General features: G+C 42.7%; 1 protein-coding gene across 1 annotated transcript; it reads right to left on the bottom strand.

The window, feature by feature from the left end:
• Positions 1–1,817: 1,817 nt before the first annotated feature.
• On the bottom strand, positions 1,818–25,667 carry SYTL4 (synaptotagmin like 4). The gene is made up of 16 exons (XM_021695189.2): positions 25,558–25,667; positions 25,091–25,306; positions 24,856–24,965; positions 24,494–24,596; positions 15,376–15,477; positions 14,826–14,901; positions 14,401–14,491; positions 14,186–14,289; positions 13,383–13,475; positions 11,972–12,150; positions 11,581–11,683; positions 10,686–10,847; positions 7,325–7,433; positions 4,734–4,833; positions 3,740–3,948; positions 1,818–2,103 (listed from the first exon to the last, which is right to left on the bottom strand). Exons 1-16 carry the CDS (start codon positions 25,665–25,667, stop codon positions 1,955–1,957), a joined length of 2,016 nt encoding a protein of 671 aa, XP_021550864.1. The 3' UTR covers positions 1,818–1,954.
• Between the last annotated feature and the right edge of the window lie 1,118 nt (positions 25,668–26,785).

The following is a 26,785-nucleotide window of genomic DNA, read 5'->3' as shown; positions in this document are numbered from 1 at the left end:
ACCAAACACAAAGGTCAATAGATCAGAGCTCAGCAGAGCTATCAGGCAGCAACCGTAGGGAAAGGGAAATTTTCTTTGAATCAGTACAGTGTACGGTTAGGGAAGGGCATTTGTCACTTTGATTCTTCTCCTTCAAACCACTGAACAGCAGCAGCAGTAGGTGAGGACATCAGAGAGAAAAGCCTCAGCAGAACTAACAAATGCAAACACTTGACAAGTGAGAAAGCTTTATTGACGCACACGTACATTTCAGGGGTTGGAGAACAAAGGAGCGAGTTACAGGCCAGGATTCCAAATTATGCTTTCCATTACAATATCAATCCATACCAAACAAACCTTTTAAAAACACTCCTCCATTCAGGTCACCCATACAGTAGAAACCACGGGAACTGCCCTCGATCTAAGGGCCTCTTATAAGAGAAATCAGCAGACTCTACCAAAAGGGATTTTTTCTCTGGTATAGACTCCTTTCACAAACAACTTTGTGTAGGTACACTTGCAAGGATAAAAAGGTCAGTCTGGTACAGTGAGTTTCAGAAAATGAAGCTCAGGTCACCAGACCCTTCCTAGAAAGGTCTCAACACATCACACCCACTTTATATCTAGGTCAAGTTTAGGAAACAATAGGAAAAATAGAAACTGAAGTTACCTCAAGAAGGAAGTCAGAATAACTAGGAGATTCTCTAAACACATTCTCTTAGAGTACTAACAGTGCCCAGTCTGGAGAAACACTGGGCCAGTTTATTTTTTTTAAAGATTTTTATTTATTTGAGAGAGAGAGAGTGAACGAGAGAGAGAGAGAGAGAGAGCGCACAAGCAGGGGGGAGGGGAAGAGGCAGAGGGAGAAGTAGGCTCCCCAAGGAGCAGGGAGCCTGATGGGGGACTCCATCCCAGGACCCCCAGATCACGACCTGAGCCGAAGGCAGTGGCTTAACCAATTGAGCCACCCAGGCGCTCCAACACTGGGCCAGTTTAGACAGTACTTGGCTATTCTGGCTGGCATAATGGTATGTAGACCGTATTCTGTGTGGTACCACATCGTGGACACAAATGCTAAGGAACATGTGGCATATGAGGGGGAAGATGTCTTTTATTGGAGAAATGAGTTCTCCAAGAACAGCTGTATCTGTATAAAATGCAAAGATCCAGCACGGGCTGGGAGACATTTCACTCTCAGCCACTCTGGTCCTATGAGACCACTGAGAAGCCATTTTGGGCACGTCCATGACTCAGTCACTACCTAATTAAAGTGTTTTTCTAAAGCAGCTCCATTACGAGGGTCCCCTAAAGGTCTAGTGAAGGTTTCTGGAGCTGGAAGGAACTTAGGAATTTTCTTAGCATTTCAAAGAAAACCATGAGACCCAAGCACTATGGAAACTGCTTAAGAGCAAGAAGAGTTAAAAGCCAAGTTCCAGAAATGTATCGGGGTAAAAATGGAGTTTAAAAACAGAAATTGGAAAGGAAGGGGGCAGACCTACTCACCTCTCTCCCATCTTCTCCTGTCTTTAGTAACCCAACCCTGCTTCCCAGAGCCTTGGCCTCAGACCAGGCACACCTTGAAACACAGACCTGTGGGAATGCCAAAGATAGCCAGGGCTTCCTGGGGAAGGAGGAAACGGTTTGCAAGACAGGAGATAAAGAACTTGTTTTAAAGGATTTTTAAGTTAATTAAACATCATAAAGACATAAGCATGGACTCTGGATATATACTAGATTATGCACAAATAAAAACATTTTGAGCAGACCCTTAGTCTTGAGCCTGCTTTAAAAAGGGGAACAAGTCTGCATCACTCTAGCATAATAGGAATTGTAGAAATACATGTTTATACACACACATACATAACACACACACGTGCACACACACACACACAAAATTATAAATCTTTGCTCTTGGTTTCTTCACTTCCTCCAACTTGCCCTGGACAGGGCTGGACCTGCAGAGAAGGACAGGGACTCATAAGCCCAGCTTCTGCTTGGCCATCGAGGAACGCAGCTGCAGAGTCCCTTCTGCCCAAGACCCTGGGTACTGTCGCATCTTCTGCCACAGGCTCACTTCTTCCCCAGTCGAGTCCATCCAGTCCACCACTTCCCCATTACTGATCCCTGAGGAGAAACACCAGAGGAGGCTGAACAGGGAACCCACACCTCAGCCCCCCGGGAAAGATGGGTGATATGGCAGCAGCTAAACACCTTTTTTTCTCTAGCTGTAGACTCCAGGCCTGAGGTTCGGATTGTATGTGGCCTCATTCCTCCTGTCTTGTAATTCATCTTTTCAACAAACATTTATTGAGTGCCTACTGTGTACCGGGTACTCTTCGGGGCTTGGAAGATACAGTGGTGAACAAAGCAAAAAAAAAAAAAAAGTCCTGTCTTACAGGCAGCTTACATTTGAATGGGGGAAACAGAACATCTACAAGGAAGTCAAGAATACTTCAGATAGCGAGATAAATGTCATGAAGTAAATAAACAGGGTGATCGGCAGTGCCTAGATCAGGGCCTCCCTTAGACGGAGTGGTCTGAGCGCCCCTCCAAGGAGACATCTGAGTCAAGCTCCAAAGGATGGGAAGGAGCCAGACAGAGGTTAACAATAATTGCAAAGGTTCTGAAGTTGGAATGAGCTTGGTATATTTGGGGAGCAGAAAGAGTCATTGTGCTTGGAGCACAGGGAGCAAGTAGGAGAGTGATATAGGGATGAATTATAAAGGAACAAAGGGGCCAGAATCTATAGGGGTCTGGCAGAACGATAAGAACTTGGGATTGTCTTCTAAGTACAAGAGTAAGCCCCTGAAGGGTTTTAAGTGGGGGACTGATATGAACTGGCTTACATTTGTAAAAACCTCATTCTAGACACTTTGGGTTAAGTGCTTTGTATGACTTATTAACATACAAGTAGTATTTAAGGCCGCAGGCGTGCAGAGACTGCAGAGAGCAAAAAGGATTCAAGACTAAGCCTTGAAAAACACCAATATTTAGTTTGGGTAGAGAATGAGAAAGCCACAAAGACAAGTGCAGAATCAGTAGAAGCTAAGTATTTGAAGAAAAAGGGAGTGATCAGCTATGCTAAATCGCATGAAAATTCTAGTAAGATGAAAACAAAACTTTACCATGAGCAACTGCTCAGTGAAGTGGTGAGACAGAAGCCAGATCACAGTGGACTGAGGACTAAAAGAGATGTGAGGAAGTAGAGACAGTTCCTTTTAAGGAATTAGAAGGGGGACGCAGGGTCAAGAAAAGGTTAATTTCTGTTTCTTAAGATTGGCAATACCCAAGTGTATCTGTTTTCACCTCCAGTAGGGAGGTAGAGGGAATGAAAGTGATCAGACAGGAGAGACAGGAGATTCCAGAAGTGAGGTTAAGAAGGTTAGGGGGTGATCCAGAACACTTGGAAAGAGCTTGGCCTTTGCTAGAAAGGCCCCTCTTTCATTATAACAGGATGGAAGATGGAAATTATCCGTACAGCTACAGGTAGGTTTTTAGATTTTTTTTTGATGCTGAGATGATGGCATTCGTGGCCATCAGGGTCCCGTTTATGTGTGCGCATTAACAGCGCATGAGCTCAGCCTCCCCTAAGGTCTGCACAGAGTAGGCACTCAGTAAACAGTGACCAAATGTTAACCGAAAAGAAAAGAAGACAACGCTTGCTATAGAGAAGCTCTGAAGGAGGGGATAAAGGCAGATGAGGAGGGAAAAATACACAAGAGACCTTTAAAAGAGTTAGGACAGGGGGAGAGGCTCTCACCAGTGCCAACACCCAGCCTGACCCCGCCCAGGAAGTCATTGCTGGCCAGGGGCTCCCGGTCCCACACTGTCAGTTCCAGGCACATGTGCTGTAGATCTTCCAGCCTCACACCATTGTAGACAAATGTGTGGTTGTAGTGGGGATTCAGGGTCTTCTTCATCACAGGAGTTTTACGCTTACTGGCCTTGTTCCTCATGGGAAGGAGGTATCTGGCAGAGGGTGGGCAGTGATCAACGAGCTACTCAAAGCTGGCAAATATTGACCGAAATTCCCCTGTCCCCCTACCGCAGGCCTAGCCGAGGAAGGTAAGTCGCCATGCGGATGCTAGCACACACATACACTCCCTCCTTCGAACATGCCGAAGCAGAGTTCCCACTACCCCCACTGGATCTTTCACCTGATTCAATTCCTTTAACCTGGAGAGAAAATTAATATAGTGTCATTAGTAAACTGTTATCTATACTCTACCAAACAGGGGTTTTAAATATTTGATTCCATTTCTACTGGACAAGGTCCTCTTTCAAGAAAACCAATGGTCGTAACTCCAGGCCTAGCCACACGATTTGCTAGAGAACTTGAGTCAGCGGGGGCCGGAGGGGGGGTGTGATCTATCATTTGGGGAAAACTGGCGTTGCTGCAATATTGTGGGGAACAGAGTCCTGCGCTCCTAAATCCGAACAGTCAGAGGACACAGCTTTTGATTCAGGATTCATTAAAAGCCGAAGTCTATAACAAAGGAAAAGTCCAGCCTCTCTGTCTCCCACCCTCCTCTTTGGAAATCCACACTACAGCACCATCCAAACTGAGCTCAGACCAGGACAAAGGCAGAGGTTTTGTGGAGGTTTTCCTATTACCTACTTTCAGGAACAGAGTCGGTTGCGGGAGGTGGCAGGATATACAAGGATAATATCCATAGACAAAGGTTAATTTGGGTTCCTCTCGTAGCTTCCTTGTCCTGGAACTGGTTAGTTTGGTGCTGGAGCCGGGGACTCACCCCTTGACAAAGCTGTCTGAAGTCCCTCCTGATTTGGCAGCTGTCAGATTCTTGGCTTCTTTGATCCACACCTGGAGCTCTCCCCCTTCCCCACCTTTACCTGCAAGGGAGGTCAGCCATAGCAAGTGAGCCCCTCCCCGCTTCAGATTTCACTTGACCTTTTCTACAGACCACCTTCCATCCCTGGCTCCTGAAGGCAGCAAGCTCCATGACAACTGGACCACATCTGACTTCCACCCTCAGGACCTAACACAGTGCCTGACTCAATTAGTAAGGACAACAATAGCAATTTGCTTTTTAGAAAACTGGCTATGTGCCTGATTCTACAGTAAGCATTTAATTGTCAAAGCAACCGTATAAGATATCTACTATTATTCCTATTTTATAAATGGGAAAGTGGAGGCTTAGAGAAGTAAAGTTGCCTGATATTTGTTGAATGATTTTTAAAAAGGGAACTCCCCTGCTTGTGTTCTTGATCCCATGCCCACTTCACAGGACTCATCAGGCATCATCAATTTCAACCACCACCTTCCATTTTTTTAAAGATTTTATTTATTTATTTGAGAGAGAGAGAGAGAGAGTGAGCGAGAGAGAGAGAGAGCACAAGCCAGGGGGAAGAGGCAGAGGGAGAAGCAGACTCCCCGCTGAGCAGGGAGCCGGACGCAGGGCTCGATCCCAGGCCCCTGGGACCATGACCTGAGCCAAAGGCAGACGCTTAACCCACTGAGCCACCCAGGCACACCCCTCCCTTTTGTTTAAAGATTTTATTTATTTATTTGAGAGTGTGTGTGAGTGAGAGAGAAAGCACAAGCCAGGGAGAAGAGGTAGAGGGAGAACCCACCTCCTTAATATCTCTTCCTCTACTAGTCCTGTCTCCTCAGTCTAAATATACGCTAATCTCACCTCTTCTTTTAAAAATCCTTTAAAAAGGGGCACCTGGGTGGCTCAGTCAGTTAAGCATCTGCCTTCGGCTTAGGTCATGATCCTGGGGTCCTGGGATGGAGCCCCACATCAGGCTTCCTGCTTATCAGGGAGTCTGCTTCTCCCTCTCCCTCTGCCCCTCCCCCTTGCTTGTACTTTCTCTCTCCTTCTCTCTCAAATAAAGTCTTTTTTAAAAAGAAAAAATTCTTTAAAAAGAAAATCTCCCTTTACACTTATCTCTTTCTTTCACCATCAATTATCCTAAAAAAAGAGTTCACACTCACTACTTCTGCTTCTTTGCTTCATTCACCCAGCCTAGTTTCTGGTGAAATCTGGCTTCTGCTTCCACTAACCCACTGAAAATACAACCTAACGCCGATGAGCCATGTCTTCTCCATCCTCACCGGCCTGACATCCCAGTAGTATTTCAACACTATTGACAACCTCTGCTCTTTTCTTCTCCAAGCCCTTTCCTAATAACCCTCTGCCTCGCTAGCTTTTCGTCCTCTCTTTATCCTTTAAAGTGTTGGCTCTTCCCTAGGTTCTATCCTTGCTTCTCTTCTCTAGTCATCCCGCACACCTTTCTTGGGGGTATTGTTCATCCCCGTATCCTATGGATTCGACCCTGCTACAGGTATCTTTCTAAGAACTTTGGCTTCCCATTGCACCAATGGATCAAATTCAACTCCTTACCCTTATGTTCAAAGCCCTTTTCAGTCAGGCACTCACCTTATCAACAATTCCAGCTCCACCCCCACATACACAAACCATAACTCCAGTGCCACCTGGAGTTTGTTCACGGTAGTGAACTCCTCACATAAAACCTCACATTTACCATGCCTTTTTAAAACCTTTGCTCATGCTGTGTCTTCTGGAACTGCTCTTCTCACCCCATCCTCTTCCTTTTCTGCCTGGTAAAATCTGAAGTCCAGTTTCATCCTTACTTCCTCTTTAAAGTTCTCCCCAGGGGCGCCTGGGTGGCTCAGTTGTTAAGCATCTGCCTTCGGCTCAGGTCATGATCCCAGGGTCCTGGGATCAAGCCCCGCATTGGGCTCCCTTCTCCCTCTCCCACTCCCCCTACTTGTGTTCCCTCTCTCGCTGTGTGTCTCTCTGTGTCAAATAAATAAATAAAAATAAATTTCTCCCCAAATGTAACTAGAGAGAATTCATCACTCCTCTTTTAGCATAGGACTGTCATCCTTGCTACACTAAGCTTCTCAAGGGAGGTCAAATATGTCTTATTCATTTACATATCTATCCCTAGTCACTAGCACAGTGCCCCGTATGTTCACTGACTCTTCCTCCACCTTTAACTTCCCGTCCCTCACACTTCACCACCCCTTGCAACCACCCTTTCTCACCCCCAAAGTTTCTGTTCTAATCTGCCCTCTTAATAGCTTGCCATAGCTGGACCGAGACCAAGTCTGTTTAATGGCCTAAAAAAAAAAAAAAGAGTGCCAACCCGAAGATACTCCCTTCTGCTTGAAAATGATACAGAAAAGGCTCACTTAGTAAAGGAATCTTCCCTAGAGGATGATCCAGGGAGCATCTCAATCTGGTTTCGCCCACAGTGCTGGCGGCCAGCTGCACTATCTCACAGCCACCCTGTACAGAAGCCTCAGGGCTAAATCCAGCCCCCCCCCCCCCCCCCCGCAAAAAAACAAACTCACTCTTTTTCCGGTCACCTCCAACAGGGAGTTTGGAGGCTGGGATGTATTTCAATGAAACCACCAACTCGCCTTTGTGTGATGGCAAGCCAGTCGGGGACTCAGCACTGATCTGAAACACAGGGAAACCCAACAGGTCAAGCGGGGCTTCTCAGGGGCTGTTGGGTCCTCTTGCTGAGGAGACTCGAAAATTGACTCCAAGAACAGCTTCACGACATAAGAGAATCCTCCTTATGAATACAATCCAGGGTCCCCAGGCCATGGCAGCCACGGGTTTCTAAGACAGTTCCTTCAGAAGGGGCTGCAGAAAAACCAACAAAGGTTCTTCATCATGGTATCAGTTGCCTGTGAGTCTGTGTGGCATCTTCGCTGCAAGACCTTTGAGGGTATTCAGAATCTAGTAACTGTAGTGTAGTCGTCTGCAATGCCCACTAGATTCCAAATATATATATATATACACACACACACACACAGTCTTTTTCAAGAGAATGGTATGTGTTGCTTGTATGATTTTCAAAGATAAAAAGTATTTTTTTAAAGAGAGTTTGCAAAGATTTGAAAGCTAGGTGGAACTCTGTTGCAAGGATTTGAGCATGCCACAATTTCTGATTTTATATGTATTTACATTACTTTTGATGAATGGCTGTCTCTAGCACTAGAACCTAGATGCCAGGAGGCCAGGAGTCACCCGAGATTTGCTCGGCCTAGTAGGCCTGACACTTAGCCAAGTACCTGGCACATAGTAGGTGCTCCACAAATATTTATGGAATGAATGTAAGAGTGAATGAATGAATGTCTGGAATGAGCGGCAAGTGGCATATTGTCTTTGGCTGTTGGTACCAGAATTGCTTCATTCTATTGGCTCTCTGGGCATGGTTCACTTCTTTATGCTTCGGTATCCATAACATGAGTTGGTGCAGACCAGACGTGCCCTGTCACCCGCCTGTGTTCACTGGGGCTCCTCTCACCTAGGTCCTCAGCATGGAGTATACCAATGCCAGGAAGGCATAATCCCCATTGGCTTGGAAAAATGTACCACATACCCAGATGCACAGTTTAGTATATGGGAGAGATATAAAAGAATAGGGAGGTGGATGCCAGGAAGAGAAAGCTGAATGGGAGCAAGTGGATTGCTAGGGGGAAGAAAGAGGCAATAAATGTAGACAGTTTTAAGTTAAAATAGATCTGTAATGCTGGAGTGGACTTTTTGTTGTTTATACATGTCTACACAACTGATTCATTTCCAGATTGTGAACTTCAGGAGATTCTTAAAACTGGAGTTTAGCCTTCGCAAGAAATTGGTGTATTTTTTCAGTAGCATATTTCCATTCCAGCTCAAAATAATTGCAAAGAGCAAATGTCTCCATCTTAACGCAGTTTTTTTCTTTTCTTTTGATGTAAGACACTTCCATTGGCAGTAGTTCATAATGGCTTATGGTGACATTTCCAATATCATTATATCAACTGTAGGCCCCTGAGAGAATGACTCGTGTGCCAAATGATTAAGAAATTCTACATTTCTGGGGCGCCTGGGTGGCTCAGTCGGTTAAGCATCTGCCCTCGGCCCAGGTCATGATCCTGGGGTCCTGGGATGGAGCCTCATCAGGCTTCCTGCTCAGTGGGAAGTCTGCTTCTCCCTCTCCCTCTGCCCCTCCCCCAGCTTGCGCTCGCATGCGCGCACTCTCTCTCTCTCAAGTAAAATCTTTAAAAAAGAGATTCTACATTTCTAATAATATGCTATAGATTGGTGATCATTGCTTTCCTGCTTTTATTAGTATTTAAAAGGGCAGATTTAACACTGTTAATATTTTTTATGGAAGGAAGTAGCTATCAAAATATTGCATGACTGACTCAACAAATTCCACCACCAGAAATTTCCCTTATGTTACATTCACATAAGAAGGCCAAGATATATTACAGCATAGTTTTAACAGAAAAAAAAGCCAACAATTTATAATATAGGCACATGAAAGAACACTATACAGCAATGAAAATGAGATAGATATGTAAGTGATGGCAGAGAAAGATGTCCATGATAATGAATTGTTACATGAAAAAAATCAAGGTATATGTACACGATGAGTTTCATACAAGCCTATTTGTATAAAAAGGAACAAATATAAATCCCTACGTGCATATTCATGCTGCTTAATATAAAATCTCTATCAGGATATCCAAGTAGTTGATAAGGGTGGTTATTTCTAGGGATTGGAATGTACTTTTCTTTTTATATACTTCTATGTCGTTGCAATTTCGAACCACGTGTACACAAATCCTCTTGTTCTTAATTTTTTAAATAAGCAATACATGTAGACATGGTAAAAAAGTTCAGACGTTCTAAAAGGGCACACAGAGAAAACTAAATTGCTCTCTCACCTCAGTCTCTCTTCCCAGAGACAGCCACTGCTACTAGTTTCCTGGCTATCTTTCCAAAGATAGTCTATGCACCATGTACTATTTTTAGCATTGAAAAATGCTAGTGTATACATCAAAAACTAATGATACATTGGCTAACTGAAAATAATAATAATAAAAAAAGAAAACGTTAGTGTAAAAAAATTTTACCAAGGAACCTTGCCATTGGACAGTTCAGATCATCAAGAAATCCTAACTCTCTTTTAGCAATTTCATCTTAACCAGAATGACAGTAACCTACTGAATGTCCATGAGGTACCAGGCATTGCTTGGCACTTTGTGGACAAGCCTGGGAAAGAGAAATATTATTATGATCTCCATTTTGTGGATGAATAAACTGAGACTCACAGAAGTTAAGTGACTTGCCTAAGTTGTTTTAGAACAGGGGTGACTTACCTAGCTGGCAGATAACAGAACCAGGACTCAAATCCAGGTCTGCACTCGGATCTCAGGCACTATTTTTGGAAACTGCTACACTCTCGCCTGAGGTGCCATCACCAAAGTAAAATTTGCCCTGGCTTGTGTGACGAAGAGCACAATTAGAACCCCATGAATTGTTTTACTTCCCACTTCTTCAGTGAAAAGATCAGCTCGGAAAAGGAGTGATTAGGAGACACCCAAGAGGTTAGCTTGGAGAAGAGGCGCAAGTTAGGATGTTAGGGTATGCCCGGCCTCTGGAAGGTTATGAGGCAAAGCTTGGCACACATATGAAAGACTTTTCAAAGGAAAACCGTGCTTCATCCTTTGCCTGGCCTACAAGGAGATGATAACACACTTCACGTGCAAGTGCGTCTGAAGTTACTGTCAAACTCAGAAACCCCAGCAGGGTGCCCTAGAACTCTACAGATTACATTCAAAGACGCCACCAACATGTACCAGCAGAGGTCCCTGCAGACCATGCTACTTCAGATCCAAACTGTGTAAGGAGTTGTTAAAGCAGACTGACTACCTTTCCGTGTAAAGGGAGGCAATGATCCAGTTTCTTATCAAGCTTCCAGGAATCCATCTGAACCTCTGCCTCTCCAAGGAAAGTGTTTCTGCCAAAACGACCATGATGCCAAACTGAGAACTGCAAAGTCCTCTGGGCCAGAAGAGATTCTGGGATCTCATACTGCGAAAGAAAAAGAGAAGCCCAAGGTGATTAGTTTGTGGTAATTCCTCAGAAAAGATTATTCCAAACTCTGAGCAACCATACCCAAAGTCCATAATCCTGAATACCAAATTACTTTGGTCCCTAAGTACTTTGAGTTTCCTTAATCAAAGCCTTCACTTACCCCATTTCACACAAATCCACATTCTATGGTGGGACGTGGAAAATCAATTTTTCCTTGACTGGGTAAAAGAACAACGGAATCTTCAAAACAGACTGCCACAGAAACTCCTGATCCCAAATGACTTTTTAAAAGATTTGTGGGGGCACCTGGGTGGCTCAGTTGGTGAAGCGTCTGCCTTCGGCTCAGGCCATGAACCCAGGGTCCTGGGATTGAGCCCCGTGTTGGGGGGGGGGTCCCTGCTCAGCGGGGAGCCTGCTTCTCCCTCTGCCCCTCCCCCCACTCACGTGCACGCACTCTCACTCTCTCTCTCAAATAAATGAAATCTTTTAAAAAGTAAAATAACATGAGATTTGTGGTCACATGAATCTCCAGTTTCACAACAATGCAAGAAAGCCAGATCACTTTTGTTCTCTTCTCTGGGAGGTTAGCATGTGAACAGATGCCCACGGCATATCTTCAGATACAGACATGGCCACTGAATACCATGTCACCCAGCCCTGGAGCAGAGGAATAGCTACAGCTTAGCACACAAGACAGAACGTGTTCTCCTCTCGGGATCTAGATACGTACTCTGAGGGTCTCATCATACAGTGGATTGGTGGTGTCCCGCTTGATGCTGGTTTTTCTTTTTCCTTGGCGGGACCTGTCAGGCAGAAGGTAAGTCTTCACGTATCTAGAAATCAAGGAGAGTATGGAGTCATTTATTGTTTTTTTTTTTTTTTTTTCCTCAAGCCCATTCTTCACTTCTCTGCTCTCCATACAGATGCCATGATGAAATGAAAATGTCACAGCAAGCCCTCTCAGGCATGTCCTTCTAGCATGTTCCCAGTCCTGGTCCCTTTCCCGTATCTCCCCTAGCCGCTCTCAAATACACCTCCCTGTCTGCCCAGGAAGTGATAACCGAGATGCCAGGGTCCGAGCTCCCATCTCAGAGCACCAGTCAGATTCCAGAAGCACTCACGGGTTAGAGCGCTTCTTAGCTTCATCAGCGTACGCCAGCTGGTGGCACTCTTTCACGTGGATGACCAGAGTCTGTGTTTGCCACTCATACTTCAGGGAAAAGGCAATCTTGCCAGTCACAAAGATGTTGCCAAAGTCACCAGCTTCACTATAGATGCTCATCATGCTGCCAATTGTACTCTGCAGATAAAGCGCCCACAAACATCTGATAAAGGCATACCTCCCCTTCCCACACTGCTCACATCTTCCCTCATAATAAAGCCACAGTCACTGAACAAAACAACATCTTCAGAAGCCCCTGCGGTAAGCGAGCGCTGCCAACAGTCTTGTACCCAGAGGATGAGAGAGCTAGTAGCACACTCACTGCTGAGGTTAACAACCAGTTCATGGCTCACCCATGCTCTTAGCTTCTCTTCTTTCCCTCTTTTTACAATTTTTAGTTTTAGTTTTCACATGGCCCAGAAGGTAGACAAGGAATACAGGTAAGATGAAACTATGTTTCTGGTATATGTTATATATGCTAACATGTTGGCTGGCAGGGGTCAGGTACTAATTAAAACAAAGTGCCTTAATTATCTGTGGGTTTCTTTTTTTATTTAAATCTTAGTTAACATGCGGTGCAATATTGGTGTCTGGAGTAGAATGCAGTGACTCAGCACTTACATACAACACCCAGTGCTCAACATGACAAGTGCCCTCTTTAATACCCATCCCCCATCTAGCCCAGCCCCCATCCACCTCCCTCCATCAACCCACAGTTTGTTCTCTATCCTTAAGAGTCTCTTATGGCTTGTTTCCCTCTCCTTTTTTTCCTTTTCCCCCTTGCCATATGTAAGCCTGCCATTCTATTCCTGTGTGGGGATGGGAACGAACCCCAATCACTTCGGTTCCTGACTCTCTGTCCCCTAAACACCAATCTTCATACTTTGACAGAACTAGGCCCTAATTCTTAAATGTGCCTTTAACTTCATGATTCTGATTGACATTGCTACTCCTTAATCATACCCAGGTGCCAATTAACCCTGCCAGGGCCCCTGTCAGGACAATGCTCTTGAATGTGAGATCTGGAGTGGACTGTGATGAAGAAATACTATCTTGCTCACTTCGTGGCCTGTTAACCTTTTTAGAGGAGAAGTCATGGTTTACTGTTCACAAAGCTGTGATCAAGAATGTCTCTAGCCCAAACTGCCTAATTACCTGACTACTTCCAGGGCAGAGGCCAAGGAAAGTCACCTAGCTGTGCCCTCAGCAACTACTATCTAAACTGAGGATATGAACAGACAAATGCATCTCACTTACCTGGAAAGAGTGACAAGGATGATTTCCCCAGGTCCTGGCTCAGCTCTAGAGAGATACTTCCTTCATTCCTGGTACCCCAACATGTCTGTAGCCACAAAACTACTAGAACTTACCATGGAGGAACCACTTCGCATGCTGCTCCTGGCTAGCTTCTGGCGATGCAGCTTCACCAGATGGTCAATGTCTTCTTCTTCCTCTTCCTCCTCCTGGAACAGTAAATATAGATTCAGAGTTAATAAAGTTAGAAAAAGTTCAAAGACTAATAAACTTCCTTGAGTGGGAGCCATAATTATGACTCAACTCTGAAGTGTCATGCGCATATACATGCACATTATCCTCATTTTGTGTCTCCCATTTCAGGCTTCCAAACTATATTCCAACCATCTTTTTCCAATCTCAAAAGAACAAGATAAGAATATCTCTTTCCCATTCGACTGCCCCAACCCAACCAACGCTTTATATTTTAATCAAAGTAAGTATTTATTGGGGCGCCTGGGTGGCTCAGTCGTTAAGCCTCTGCCTTCGGCTCGGGTCATGATCCTGGGATCGAGCCCCGCATCGGGCTCCCTGCTCAGCGGGAAGCCTGCTTCTCCCTCTCCCACTCTCCCTGCTTGTGCTCTCTCTCTCTCACTGTCTCTCTCTCTGTCAAATAAATAAATAAAATCTTTAAAAAAATAAGTATTTATTTGAGCTCCCAACTATATATCAAGCAACGTATTAAAAGATAAAAGAGACAGTGAAGACAGTCTTTTTTTTTAAGTGATTCAGCAACCAGATTTACTTTAGAAATTTGGAGGAATTAAGATTCATGTTGCCTTTTCCTAAAGAATTAAACAGACTGATTAGGAGTATCAAGTACTAAGGTCAACTCTAGATTTATAAAATTTCATATAGCGACCAATACAAGGGTACTTACCATATCTACACTGAGGCCTGGGACAGATTTGCTTCTGTCTCCCAAGGAGCCACTTTCATGTCCCACATCTTCCGGGCGAAGATCAATCACAGATTTAGTATATTCTGAATGGAAGACCAAAAACCCAAAACATAAGAGACCTACTCTTTTCCATACCAAGAACACATCCAGGGCATGCAGGACTTCAATCTCAAAGGCCATGAAGGGAAACCTACCTGAAGGCCTGAGGACTTTTCTGGTGTTCTTCTTAAATATCATCTCACCCTCATCAACAGATATCACATTTTGACCCCCAGGCTGAGTTTCCTAGGAAGGAATAAGGGCAAGGAAATAGAAAAGGATTGTAGGGTAGCTGGAAGGATGGAGTAAGGAAAAAGAGCCTTAGGAAGAATAAGGCTCAGATTTTTGCTAAACTATACAAAGTTAAAGGAAAGATTAATTTAATCTTAGGAATTTAATCCTAGGAAGTAGTACAAAACGTATTTTCTCATATGTTTAAACCAAAACCTTCAATACTCCCAAGTGAATCTAAACTTAAATTTGTTTAGTTGAACTCTTGATGCAAACTGCTCCTGAGAAGGGAGAAAGAAAGAGAGAAAAGAGAGAGAGAGACCCCAACTGACCAATAACAAAACCTTACCTTTTCCACTTGAGGTGCAGGGGCAGACATCTTCTTCCATTCTGGAAAGAGGCCAGATTTATCCAGAGAGTCTCTCCTGGAGGTAGATATAGAAGTTATAACAAAATCACCTCCTCACCTTCCCCATCTATGGAAGCTCTATGGAAGGAGATCCACTGGCTTGGGGTCACTGTAGTAACCAAATCCAGAAGGTAATACTTCACATCTGATTTACCTTGAAGGAATGCAGACAAGCAGATAAGCAACTTTGCACAAACACACTCACTCCCCCATTCCTAAGGGACATCGGGGGCAGTTGCTACTGGTCCAGGAAGACTCCTCCAAGATGCAGCAGCCTGTGGAAGTTAGCATGCCCCAGAAGGCTGTGCTCGGAGCCAACAGCAGATGTACTACTGACAAGACTTGTGGCAAGATGAGAGAAAATACTTCATTTGACCTGATGAGGACAGAAGGCAGACACACTGAAGCTACAGGAGCCCTGCATCCTGAACTAGACAACAAAATGGAGACTTGGGATGAGCGGAGGTGCCAGGACTCGTAGGGGTTTTACCTTGACAGGCTATCCGAGTCAGCTGTGTAGCTATCCAGACTCTCGCTCTCGGCCTCCAGTGCACTCTTTCCACTTTTCGGCTTGGGCACTTCAAATGGCACACTAGAATAAAAACCAAGAGGTGATTATGTAGAGGAAGTGGGCTCTCCTGCTGGGAGTCGGGCCTCCTTCCAGCCCACTCACCCTGGTAGCCTGAGTGATCTTTCTCAGATAAATATCTGAGTATACTTTGAAAACTGTTCAGCAGTTCCTCATTGCTGTTGGGATTGAGTTCAAACTCCTTACCATGGCAAGAAAACCCTTAGGATTTTGCCCCCTGTTCACTTCTCCAGACTCATCTCCACCTTCCTTATACTTTACGTTTCCAGAATGATTAAGCTCTTTTGGTTCCTTGAATATGCCAAAGTTCTCCCTTTTACTCTTTTCTCTGCCTGGGATGTTCTTTTCACAATGACCATTTTCCTCACCTGGCTAAATCAACTCCTTCTTCAGGAATCTCCTTCTATGTTAATTCCTCTAGATCTCTCTATGTCCCCACTCCAAGTCTGGATTAGTAACCTTCCTATATGCTCCGAAAGCACCCTGATTTCTTGATAGCAGTCATCCCACATGTAATTATTTATGTCTTTTAAACAAATTATTTAATTTATCCAATAATTTAAACAAATGACCTATTTAATGTCTTTCTCCTCCATTAGACTAAGTTGTGTGAGATCAGTGACCACATATCTTATTCACTGCTGTGTTCCCAGTGCCTAGAAGAGAAACTACCATACAGCGGGCACTCCTATATTTGTTGACTGAATCCCCTCAGTGGGGCTTAAAGTAGACACATAAATAAGAAGTATGTTTCAAAGACCGTATTCAGAAGACCAGAATTCTTTCTCAGCTTTATGGATGACCCTGGGCATTCAAAACAGCAGTTCTCATTGCTAAAAGGAAGGACACCATTCCTGAGCCTCAAGGAATTTGTGAGAGCAGTAAGAAAAAGGGAAAAATCATTCTTCCTCAAGAATCTCAACTAATTTCACTTGGCTGCCAGGACATGACACTCTCCTGGTCCTCTGATCTTGCTGCAGTCCCCTTCGTGGGCTCCTTTGCTGGTCCTTCGTCTCCTAAACCTCCAGTCTTTGGATTGTGTCCAGGCTTATTCCTTAGGCTGCTTCTCTTCACTATCTAGAATTATCCCTAAATGATCTCATCTACTAGTCTCATGGCTTTAAATATCCTCCATAAACCAATAACTCCTAAATTTATCTCTCACTCAAACACCAGGCTTGTATTTCCAACAGCCTACTTGACATCTCTACTTGGATGTCTCAAACACAGCAAGTGCAAAACTAAGGCCCTAATCCTCCCCCAAACCCGTTCTTCTCTCAATTTCATCAAATGACAACTTTCTCCTTTCATGTGTCTGGTCAAAAATCTTAACAGTTTCCCTTAACTCCCCTCATTCTCTCACAATACAAACTCAATCTGTTAGCAAACACTCTTGGCTTTGTCTTCAATTATATCTAGAATCTGACCAGTTCTCAGCCCCTCCACTGCCATTACTTTGGTCCAAACCACCATCATCCAGCTAGTGGTCACAATATGGTCACAACAGCCTCCTGACTGAACTCCCTACTTACACCCTTGTCCCTACACAATCTATCCTCAATAGAACAGTCAAAATGAGCTTTTAAAATATAAATCCAGGGGCTCCTTGCTCAGCAAGGAGCCTACTTCTCCCTCTGCCTGCCACTCCCCCTGCTTGTGCTCTCTCTGACAAAATAATAATAATAATAATAAATAAAATCTTTAAAGTAAATAAATTTAAGGAATAAAATAAAATAAAATATAAATCCAGCATAGAATTACCATATGACCCAGCAATTCCACTTCTAGGTATACACCCAAGAGAACTGAAAACATGTGTTCACACAAAAACTTGTGCGTGACTGTTCAGACCAGCATTATTCACAATAGCCAACAGGTGGAAACAGTCTAAATATTCACCAATGGATGAATGGATAAACAAAATGTGGTATATCCTATACAATGAAATATTACTGTCAATAAAAAGAAATCAAGTTCTGATCCATACTACCACATAGATGAACCTTGAAAACATTACGTGAAGTGAAAGAAGCAAGCAGTATTTTCTATGACTCCACTTATATGAAATATCCAGAGTAGGCAAACCCACAGAGAGACAGAAAGCAGATTAGGGACTGGAGGAAATGGGGAGTGACTGCTTAAGAGGTGCGGGGTTTCTTTCTGTAGTGACGGAAATGTTCTGAAGTTAGACCATGGCGACAGTTGCGCAGCATTCTCGAAGTATTAAAAGCCACTGAATGGCATGCCTTAAACTTGTGAAAATGATGAATTGTATGTTATGTGAATTTTACTTCAATTTAAAAATAGGAAAATTGTATCATGTCACTCGGAGTGAAAGACAGAGTCCTTACAAGTGCCAACAAAGTCTTACATGATCTGCTTCTCATCCCTTCTCTGTCCTCATCTCCTACCACTTCTCCCCTTGCTCACTCAGTTCCAGAGTATTCAAACGTGCCAAATACCAACTTACCTTAAGGTCTTTGTATCTTCTGCTTTCTCTGCCCACAATGCTTTTCCCCCAGATACTCTCAGGATTTGCTCCCCCATTTGCTTCATGTCTTTGCTCAGGTATCACCGTATTATTAAGACTTTCCCTGGCTATCCTAAGTGGATAACAGGAAACATGGCACACATGTTTTCCTGGCACTCCCTATCCTTTTAGCCTACTTCATTTTCTCCATAGCACTTGTCAACATCTGATTTGATATATGCATTTGATTACTGTCTGTGTCTCCCCATCCCCAAATCTAAGGTCCACAAGCAAGGGACTTCCTTGTATTTACCAGTGTATCCCACGGCCTAAAACAATGCCTGGCAAATAGTAGGCATTCACAGACATTTGTTTAAAAAATGCATGAACTAGTACATGAACAAAGAACAAAGTAACCAGAAAAAAAAAGAACAAAATAGCCAGAATCTATAATGTCTTAGGCAGTAAAGAATAAACTTTCCAAGTTATCACATGATGTTTGCAATAGCTTTATGAAAACAGACAGCGGGGGTTAAAATCCTGGGGCCTGCAAGAGGTGAAACGGTGGTCATTTCTTGAGAGGTATATTAGCTTTATTGTCCAAGGCACAGCAGGGAAGTTGATTTCATTTTTACTTTTTTCCCCTCTTTGCTCCAAAGAATAAGGAACCCAAAGCAGAACCATTCCTCTAGAGAGGCAGTTTAACAATAGCCCATGGAGTGTGTTTTCTGCTTGTATTTTTTCCTAAAGATGAATACGTACTAATCCAGAGCTGATACAAATAACCCTAGGGCAAAAAGGCAATTACTGACATCTGTGCAGTAAAAAATAGACTAAGAGATGGGAGTCCTGGCCTCTACCTATCTGTATGATCTCAGGGAAATCATTTATCTTGTTTTCTTTTCTGTAAAAACAAGAGGGCTGAATGTGATTACCTCTGAGGCTCCATAATTTTATGGCAAAGATCATTTATGGCCACTTAATCTGCTTCCATGTTTAGGATAAATAAGTGTTCTGGGTCCAATGAGACAAGAGGTCCTAGATAGCCAGAAGCAGTAGTTTTCAGAAATTGCATTCTGACCGATGATGTCAGATGTGTTAATCGGATTCGGGAAATAAAAGCCGTTTTTATCCTTATCCAAAAGGAAAAAGGGGCGGCCTCATCACCTAGAACAGATGAGTCACCCACCCGAAGCTGTGTGGATAAAATCACAGTACACACACACGATGAAACACCATACAGATAGCAAAAAGAATGAGATAGACCCTTGGTGCAGACACAGAAAGATGTCGATGTTATATTTTTCTAGAGTTGTTCCTTTTACACCTTGAGTTATAACTGACATAAATAAACTGCACGGGGTTAAGTGTGCAATTTGATGAGTTTTAGCATATACATACACTCGTGAAACCATTACCTCAATTAAGTGAGTGAATATATCTATCACTCTCAAGGGTTTCCTCTTGCTCCTTCATAATCCATTACTCCCTCCCTGCCTCTGTCCCTAGACAGGAAGTGCTGATCTGTGTTCTGCCACTAAAATGTGGGGTGCATTTTCTAGAATTTTATATAAATAGAATCGTACAGTATGTCCTCTCTTTTGTTTGGCTTCTTTCACTCAACAGGATTATTTTGAGATTCACCCATGTTATTGCTTGTATCAATAGTTTATTCCTTTCGATTGCTGAGTAGTATTCCACTGTATAAGCCAACCACAATTCATCCCTTCACCTGTTAATAGACATTTGAGTTGTTTCCAGGTTTTGGCTATTACAAACAAAGCTGCCATGAACATTCATGTACAAGTCTTTGCATGGACATATGCTTTCGCTTCTCTTGAGTAAATACCGAGAAATGGAATGGCTGAATCACAAGGTAGTGCACATTTAACTGAACTACTACTAAACTGGTTTTCAAAGGGGCTGCGCTGTTGCACATTCCCACCAGCAGTGTATGAGAATTCCAGTTGCTCTACATCCTCACCAACAACTGGTATGGTCAGTTTTTACATTTTAGCCAGTCTAGTGGGTATATGGTAGTATCTTATTATGATTTTAATTTGTATTTCCCTAATAACTAAAGAAGTTGAGCATCTTTTTATGTGCTTATTTGAAATCTGTATATTGCCTTTGGCAAAATGTCTGTTCAAATATTTTGCCAATTTTCTATGGGATTATCTGTATTATTGAGTTTTTTAAATTCTTTCTCTTCCATTTTTTACCACTAAATTTGTATGTAGTACGGTCCTTTTTTAAAAAGAGATTAAAAATTTAAGAATCCAGGATGCCTGGGTGGCTCAGTCAGTTGGACGTCTGCCTTCGGCTCAGGTCGTGATCCCAGCGTCCTGGGATCGAGTCCTGCATCGGGCTCCCTGCTCACCAGTGAGTCTGCTTCTCCCTCTCCCTCTGTGCCCTTTCTCTCTCTTACTCTCTCTCAAGTAAATAAATAATCTTTTAAAAAAATAAAAGTTTAAGAATCCAATCTATATTTGTACATTTAGACGGTCTGGTAGTCCATATACCAAAACTAGTAATGCCTATTAACAATAATAGTCTGGGGCAGAAGCAGTGAGGTTACTGGGGACTCATTTTACATATTTCTATATTGCTTTTCAACAATCATATAAAACATGATTAAGTCACTTCCCTTTGGCTGAGGGAAAGGTAGGGGGAACAAAACACAAATAAAAAGCCAAAAAATTCACCAGCAGCAACCAAACAAGGAGTAAAGCCTCAGGTCCTGAAGTTCAAAAAGTCATGGCTAAGAAAACAGAAGAAAAGATTTAGCACAGCAAAACTCCATCTGATGTAGAGATGTGCAGATGAAGTGAGTGAGTCAGTAGTCCTGGAATGAGTCTAGGAAAACAAAGTTCTCAAGATTTGTAGCCCCAGGTACCACTGGAGGATCCCAACAGAGGTAGACACGACAGCTGGGGTATGTGATCTCTAGGGGAGCAAGGGTATGAGTTAGAGGATGCATCCAGAGCTGGACTGTGTGAGCCTGGACATTTAAGAGAATTTCAGCAGACCCAAACCCAAGACCCCCAAGGTGCCTTTTGCCCTTCCCCTCAGGTGCCAAAAAAGAAGCATATCACAAGCAATATTCTATTCTTAAAGTACAGCTGGGGGTAGGGAAGAGATAAATTGTCTCAGGTTGAGGTGAGAGGCCTGTCAAGGAGGATTCACACACTGTATCAGAACAAATAAAAGATACAGGTAGAACTTCCCGGGTTAAACATGAGTAAAATGAGAAGAAATGGTCTGGCAGATATATAAATATGCCATGGGGTGGAGAGTAATAGAATCAACTTGCAATATAGGCAGAGAACTATTCTGGAGAAGAATATAACCCTAAGAAAATAAGTAGCTTTCTTGTGAGTACTCTATACTATGTAGGAACTTAATAAGAATATAGATTTGATAAAGCATAAGAGCTCAAACAGGAAAGATGATAAAACAACATTAGGGGAAAAGGAAGATTGAGAGCAAAGAACAAATTAAAACCTAATCAAGATAATTCATTCTCTTTTTAAAAGATATTTATTTACTTACTTGAGAGAGAGAAAATGGCACATGGGGTAGGGAGGAGCAGAGGCAGAGGGGGAGGGAGGGGGTAAGAATCTCAAGCACGCTCTGCATTGAGCATGGAGCCCAATGTGGGGCTTGACCTCACGATCCTGAGATCATAAGCCTGAGATCATGAGCCTGAGATCATGATCTGAGCTGAAACCAAGAGTCAGACGCTTAACTGACTGAGCTACCCAGGTGTCCCAAGATAATTCGTTCTAAAAGTACATTAGATATAGCAAAAAGAAAGGGAAGTGGGGGAATAATGAAAATGTCTGAAAGTCAAAGTAATAGCATAGAGGAAAGGTTTGGGTTAATCACAGTTCATTGCTTTTACCTTTCTTTTCTCTTGCATTTGATAGTTAAAGAAAAGGACAGAAAAGGAGAATAAAGAAATAAGAAATCCGGGGCACCTGGGTGGCTCAGTCGTTAAGCATCTGCCTTTGGCTTGGGTCATGATCCGAGGTCCTGGGATCGAGCCCCGCATCGTGCTCCCCGCTCCACGGGAAGCCTGCTTCTCCCTCTCCCACTCCCCCTGCTTGTGTTCCCTCTCTCGCTGTGTCTCGCTCTGTCAAATAAATAAATAAAATCTTAAAAAAAAAAAAAGAAGAAGAAATCCAATGTCCTCAGGGGCGCCTGGGTGGCTCAGTCATTAAGCGTTTGCCTTCGGCTGGGGTCATGATCCCTGAGTCCTGCGATCGAGTCCCGCATCAGGCTCCCTGCTCAGTGGGGAGTCTGTTTCTCCCTCTCCCTCTGCCGCTCCCCCTGCTTGTGCTCTCTGTCTCTCTGTCAAATAAATAAAAAAAATTTTTACAAAAAAGAAATCCAATGTCCCTAAGGTGGGAAACTTAACTAATTAAACAGAAAAAAAGTTCAGAGGATATGATACAGAAAAATTTTCCAGCAATGGAGAAAGGACTCATCAAGGGTACATATTAGTGGGAAATGATGCAGAATGATCACCATTGAGATGTGTGCACACGTGTGCACACACGCACGTGCACACACACACACACTCAGTTACCTACAAGGGAGAAAAACAAAAGGCTAGCTGGCCTCAGACTTCATCACAGTCACATTCAGTGGCAGAAGACAGTGGAGTAGTGTCTACAACATTCTGAGGGAAAAAAAGTATGACCCAAGAATACAATACCCAGCCAAGATATCATTCAGGTATAAAGTCACTAGGCAGACATTCTTAACATGAAAGAGTAAAATAAATATAGCTTCTGCAAGCCCTTCTTGAAGGAACTTCTCAGTGGTAAAATCCAAACAACCAAGAAATAAATGAAAGGAAAGAATTCGGAAATATAGAGGAGTCATGTTCCAAGGCCTGATTACAAGCAGACAATCCTTTAAAATATGAAATAAAACTAAACAAACAGATAAAACAGGCAGATGACTTATGGTTGCATAACAGAATGTAAATGTTATAAGTGCTGACAAAGTAAAAGTGATTTGAGTAATAAAAAATGGGAGTAGGGGAAAGCATTTAGAGAAAGTATAAGAAAGCTAATCTCCTCTTTCATAGCAGAGAGTCCACTGGTGATATTGAAACAGGTAGATTTTTTAAAATGACTAAATGATTGACCTAGCACTCCACTCCTAGGTATCTACCTAAAAGAAATGAAAATGTTATGTCCATACAAAAACTCATAATGAAAGTTCATAGCTGCATTACTTATAATAATCAAAAAGTGAAAACAACCCAAATGTCCATCAACAGATGAATGGAAAAATTAAATGTGGTATATACATATAACAGAATATTATCAGAATATAGAATAGAATATTGTTTGGCAATAAAAAGAAATTAAGTCCTGACACATGCTATAACGTGGATGAACCCTGAATACATTATGTTAAGTGACAGAAGACAGTCACAAAGGACCACATATTCTTTGATTCCATTTAAATGAAATGTCCAGAATAGGCAAATATATAGAGATAGAAAGTAGATCAGTGAATGCTTAGGAGGGGGAGAAGGATAAGGAAGTTGGGGGAGTGATAGCTAAAGAGTACAGGGTTTCTTATTAAGGCGATGAAAAGTTCTAAAATCAGTTGAGGTGATGGTTGCACAATTCTGTGAACACACTAAAAACCACTGCATTATACACTATAAATGGGTGAATTGTATGGTATGTGAATTATATCTCAATAGGGCTGTTACCAAAAAGACTCTAGGGAAAAAATGACTACTCAATGGTTTTTATGATTTTTTTTTCTTAAACTCAGAAGGATGTTAATGACTAATATCTTTTATGGTAAAGAAACATTTGTCTGAAGATGAGCAATTCTTCAATTTTATTTCTTCTGTTTTATTCTGTTAAATTCAAGTAAAATTTCATAGCATGCTTTTAATGTATATATTATGATCCAATATCACACAGATTTTTCAGTCTATCCACCCACCCATCCTTCTATCTATATATACACACAAAAGATATCTGAAATAATTTTCACATGTGAATACTGGGCTAGTAGGAATTTGGGTGATTTGTTGCTTTCTTTATTGTTTCCTATACTGGCTAAGTTTTTAATAATGAATATGTGTTATTTCTATTCATCTTTAAATTGTTCTTAACAGAACAGAGTAAGGGCACCTGGGTGTCTCAGTCGGTTAAGCCTCTGCCTTCGGCTCAGGTATGATCACAGGGTCCTGGGATTGAGTCCCGTGCTCAGCAGGGAGTCTGCTTCTCCCTCTGCCTCTGCCCCTCTCCCCTGCTCATGCTCTCTTGCTCTCTCAAATAAATAAATAAAATGTTTTAAAAAAAAAGAACAGAGTAAATATGCCAAAATGTTAATATTTACATGTGGGTGGTAGGATGGTATTTTTTTCCCTCTTTCTTTATTCTTTTCTGTACTTTCCAAATTTTCCTGTAATAAACAGCTATTGTTTTATAAATAGAAGAAAGTTTAAAATAATGTTAAAATAAGTTAAAAGGATGTGTAGCATTTCTGTAAATGATTGCTAGTTCTTACCTGGGCTTCTTCTGTTGCTCCTGAATGATCTTTCTTCCCGGCCAGGTATCATCCATCTGTGACTGATGAAGAAGGGGCTGTCCCAGCATCTCCCTTTTATTCACTTCAAGACAAACAAAAGCGTGGCAGAGTGGTGGTGATGAGGGGGAAAAGGGAAACACATCACACTTGCAGAAGGGATGGCCATATAATCTTTATATTCCCCCACAGAACCCATGAAGTGAGGACACCACCAGTAAGACTATAACAGGATTCCACGTCAGAGGATCTATCACTGAAGTCAAGCACCTCAAAAACAACAACAACAACAACAAACAAACAACAACAACAAACAACAAAACACTTCCAGAAAGGGCCAGTACCTGCAGGCTTACGGCGCAGGGACATCCTAATTATCTCACTGCCTGTGTGATAAGCAAAGCGATTCATTTTCTGGTCATAAAACCAGTCTCCAGTTGCCTTCTTCAGCTCTCTGGGAGGAAATAAAAGAAAGTGACAGATGAATTTTTTTTAAAAAAATGGCTCCTGTCATTCAACTAACAAAGGCCAAGGAGGGAAATTCTTCCTTTTCTCTCTCTCTCCATAGGTGATACTCACATTTCCTTGGTGCACACCTTACACCTCCAGGTACCATTGCTTTCCTGGATGCGGCAGTCCCGACACACCAGGTGATTACAACCCCGACAAGTGTTGGTCTTGGGAGTCAAACGGCCCAGGCTCTCCTGGCACCGGGCACAGGTCCGATCGCCATAGTGTTGGCTGCCCCTCTTGGCCCCTTTTCTTTTTATCTCCAGTAGCTCATTCTTCAGTCGCCTGCCAAGACCCCAGAGAGAAGCACAAGCGCATTCACAATCTGCATAGGTTGGATGGAAAGTTGTTGAGGGGTAGAGACAGTAAGACTATTTGGTTCTGTGGAAGCAACAACTTTAGAGCCCAACCTGACCCAGTGAGGAATTGTAAACCTGTACACAAGTTCCTCTGAAAGTCACATGGGAGGTAGAAGGAAAGGTCCAGATAAAATTGATCAAAGGTCTGGGAACCTGTGCTTTTTCTGGAACGCTTACCTGATCCTTTTCTCATCTGCTTTCCGGAGCTCCTCATCTCGTTGTAGAACACTGAGGATCAAATCCCTCTCCACCTCAGACAGAAAAGAGAGATCAAGTATCTCTGACATGATTTATCCTATTTTTTCTTCTACTCTTCTTTCTTCAAAGCAACCAGACCAGGAGAGCCACCAGAGTTGCCTGAAATAAGATAAGAACTATTTTCACACAGATAATTTATTCCAGAGTAGGCCCACCACCCTAGAGCCTCTTAGTAGGGTACTTTCCCCTGAAGCCAGGCTAAAAAAGACAATGTAGAAGTATCTGACCTATTTACCATTCTTACTCCCACCTGAATCCTGCCCTGAAAATGAGGAGGCTTTGATTTTTCAAGAAGAACTTATTCATGACTCTGGAAGAGGGCTGAGTCTCTCAGCATAAGCATCTTAGTCTGGAATAAGCACAGAACAGCTAAGTCAAACTCTCCCAACACCAAGTGAATCCTCAGTCATCCAATTTTTAATACTTTACATGTTCTCAAGTCCCAAGTCTATTAATCCAAATAATCAGACAGCTGGTCTCTGTAATGGAGGAGAAAACCACATGGGGACTCCTGCCAGTTGAAGCCCATTTCTCCTTTCCTGACCAGCTTCCATGTTCTCAGGACTCAGTTAGCTTTATGCTACACTCCATAACTTCCATCACTTATTCTATCTCCCAGAGTTCTTATTGCTACCACCTACCTGAAGAATATCTTCACCCATTACACACACATTTGTTAAGCACCCACTCTGACAGGCATTGTGCAAAGTGCTAGGGATACAGAGAGATGAGTAAGACACGATTCCTGTCCTTAAGTTCACAGACTAGTAGGGGAGTCAGATACAAATAAATACAGTACAATGCACAAAGTGCTATCAAAGGGATAATAAATTTAATGCTCTCGGAACCTAAAGAAGGAAGTAATTAGTTCTATCCTGCATAGAGAAGAGAAAGACCTGTATACATGAAAGGTTTTATAGAAGAGGTGGATTTTTCCTTATAAAACAGTATATTTTTGTTGGTGGGGGGGTGGAAATGGCAGGAAAGATAGGTTTGGGCTAAATTTTATAACTCTCATTCTTTTTTAAAAAAAAGATTTTATTTTTTTGAGAGAGTGAGAGCACTAGCGGGGGCAGGGGTGAGAGGCAGAGGGAGAGGGAGAAGCAGACTCCCCACCGAGCAGGGAGCCCAATGTGGGGCTCCATCC

This window comes from Neomonachus schauinslandi, chromosome X (genome assembly GCF_002201575.2).
Source record: "Neomonachus schauinslandi chromosome X, ASM220157v2, whole genome shotgun sequence".
Lineage (NCBI taxonomy): Eukaryota > Metazoa > Chordata > Mammalia > Carnivora > Phocidae > Neomonachus > Neomonachus schauinslandi.
This window is presented reverse-complemented; position numbering and strand designations above follow the sequence as displayed.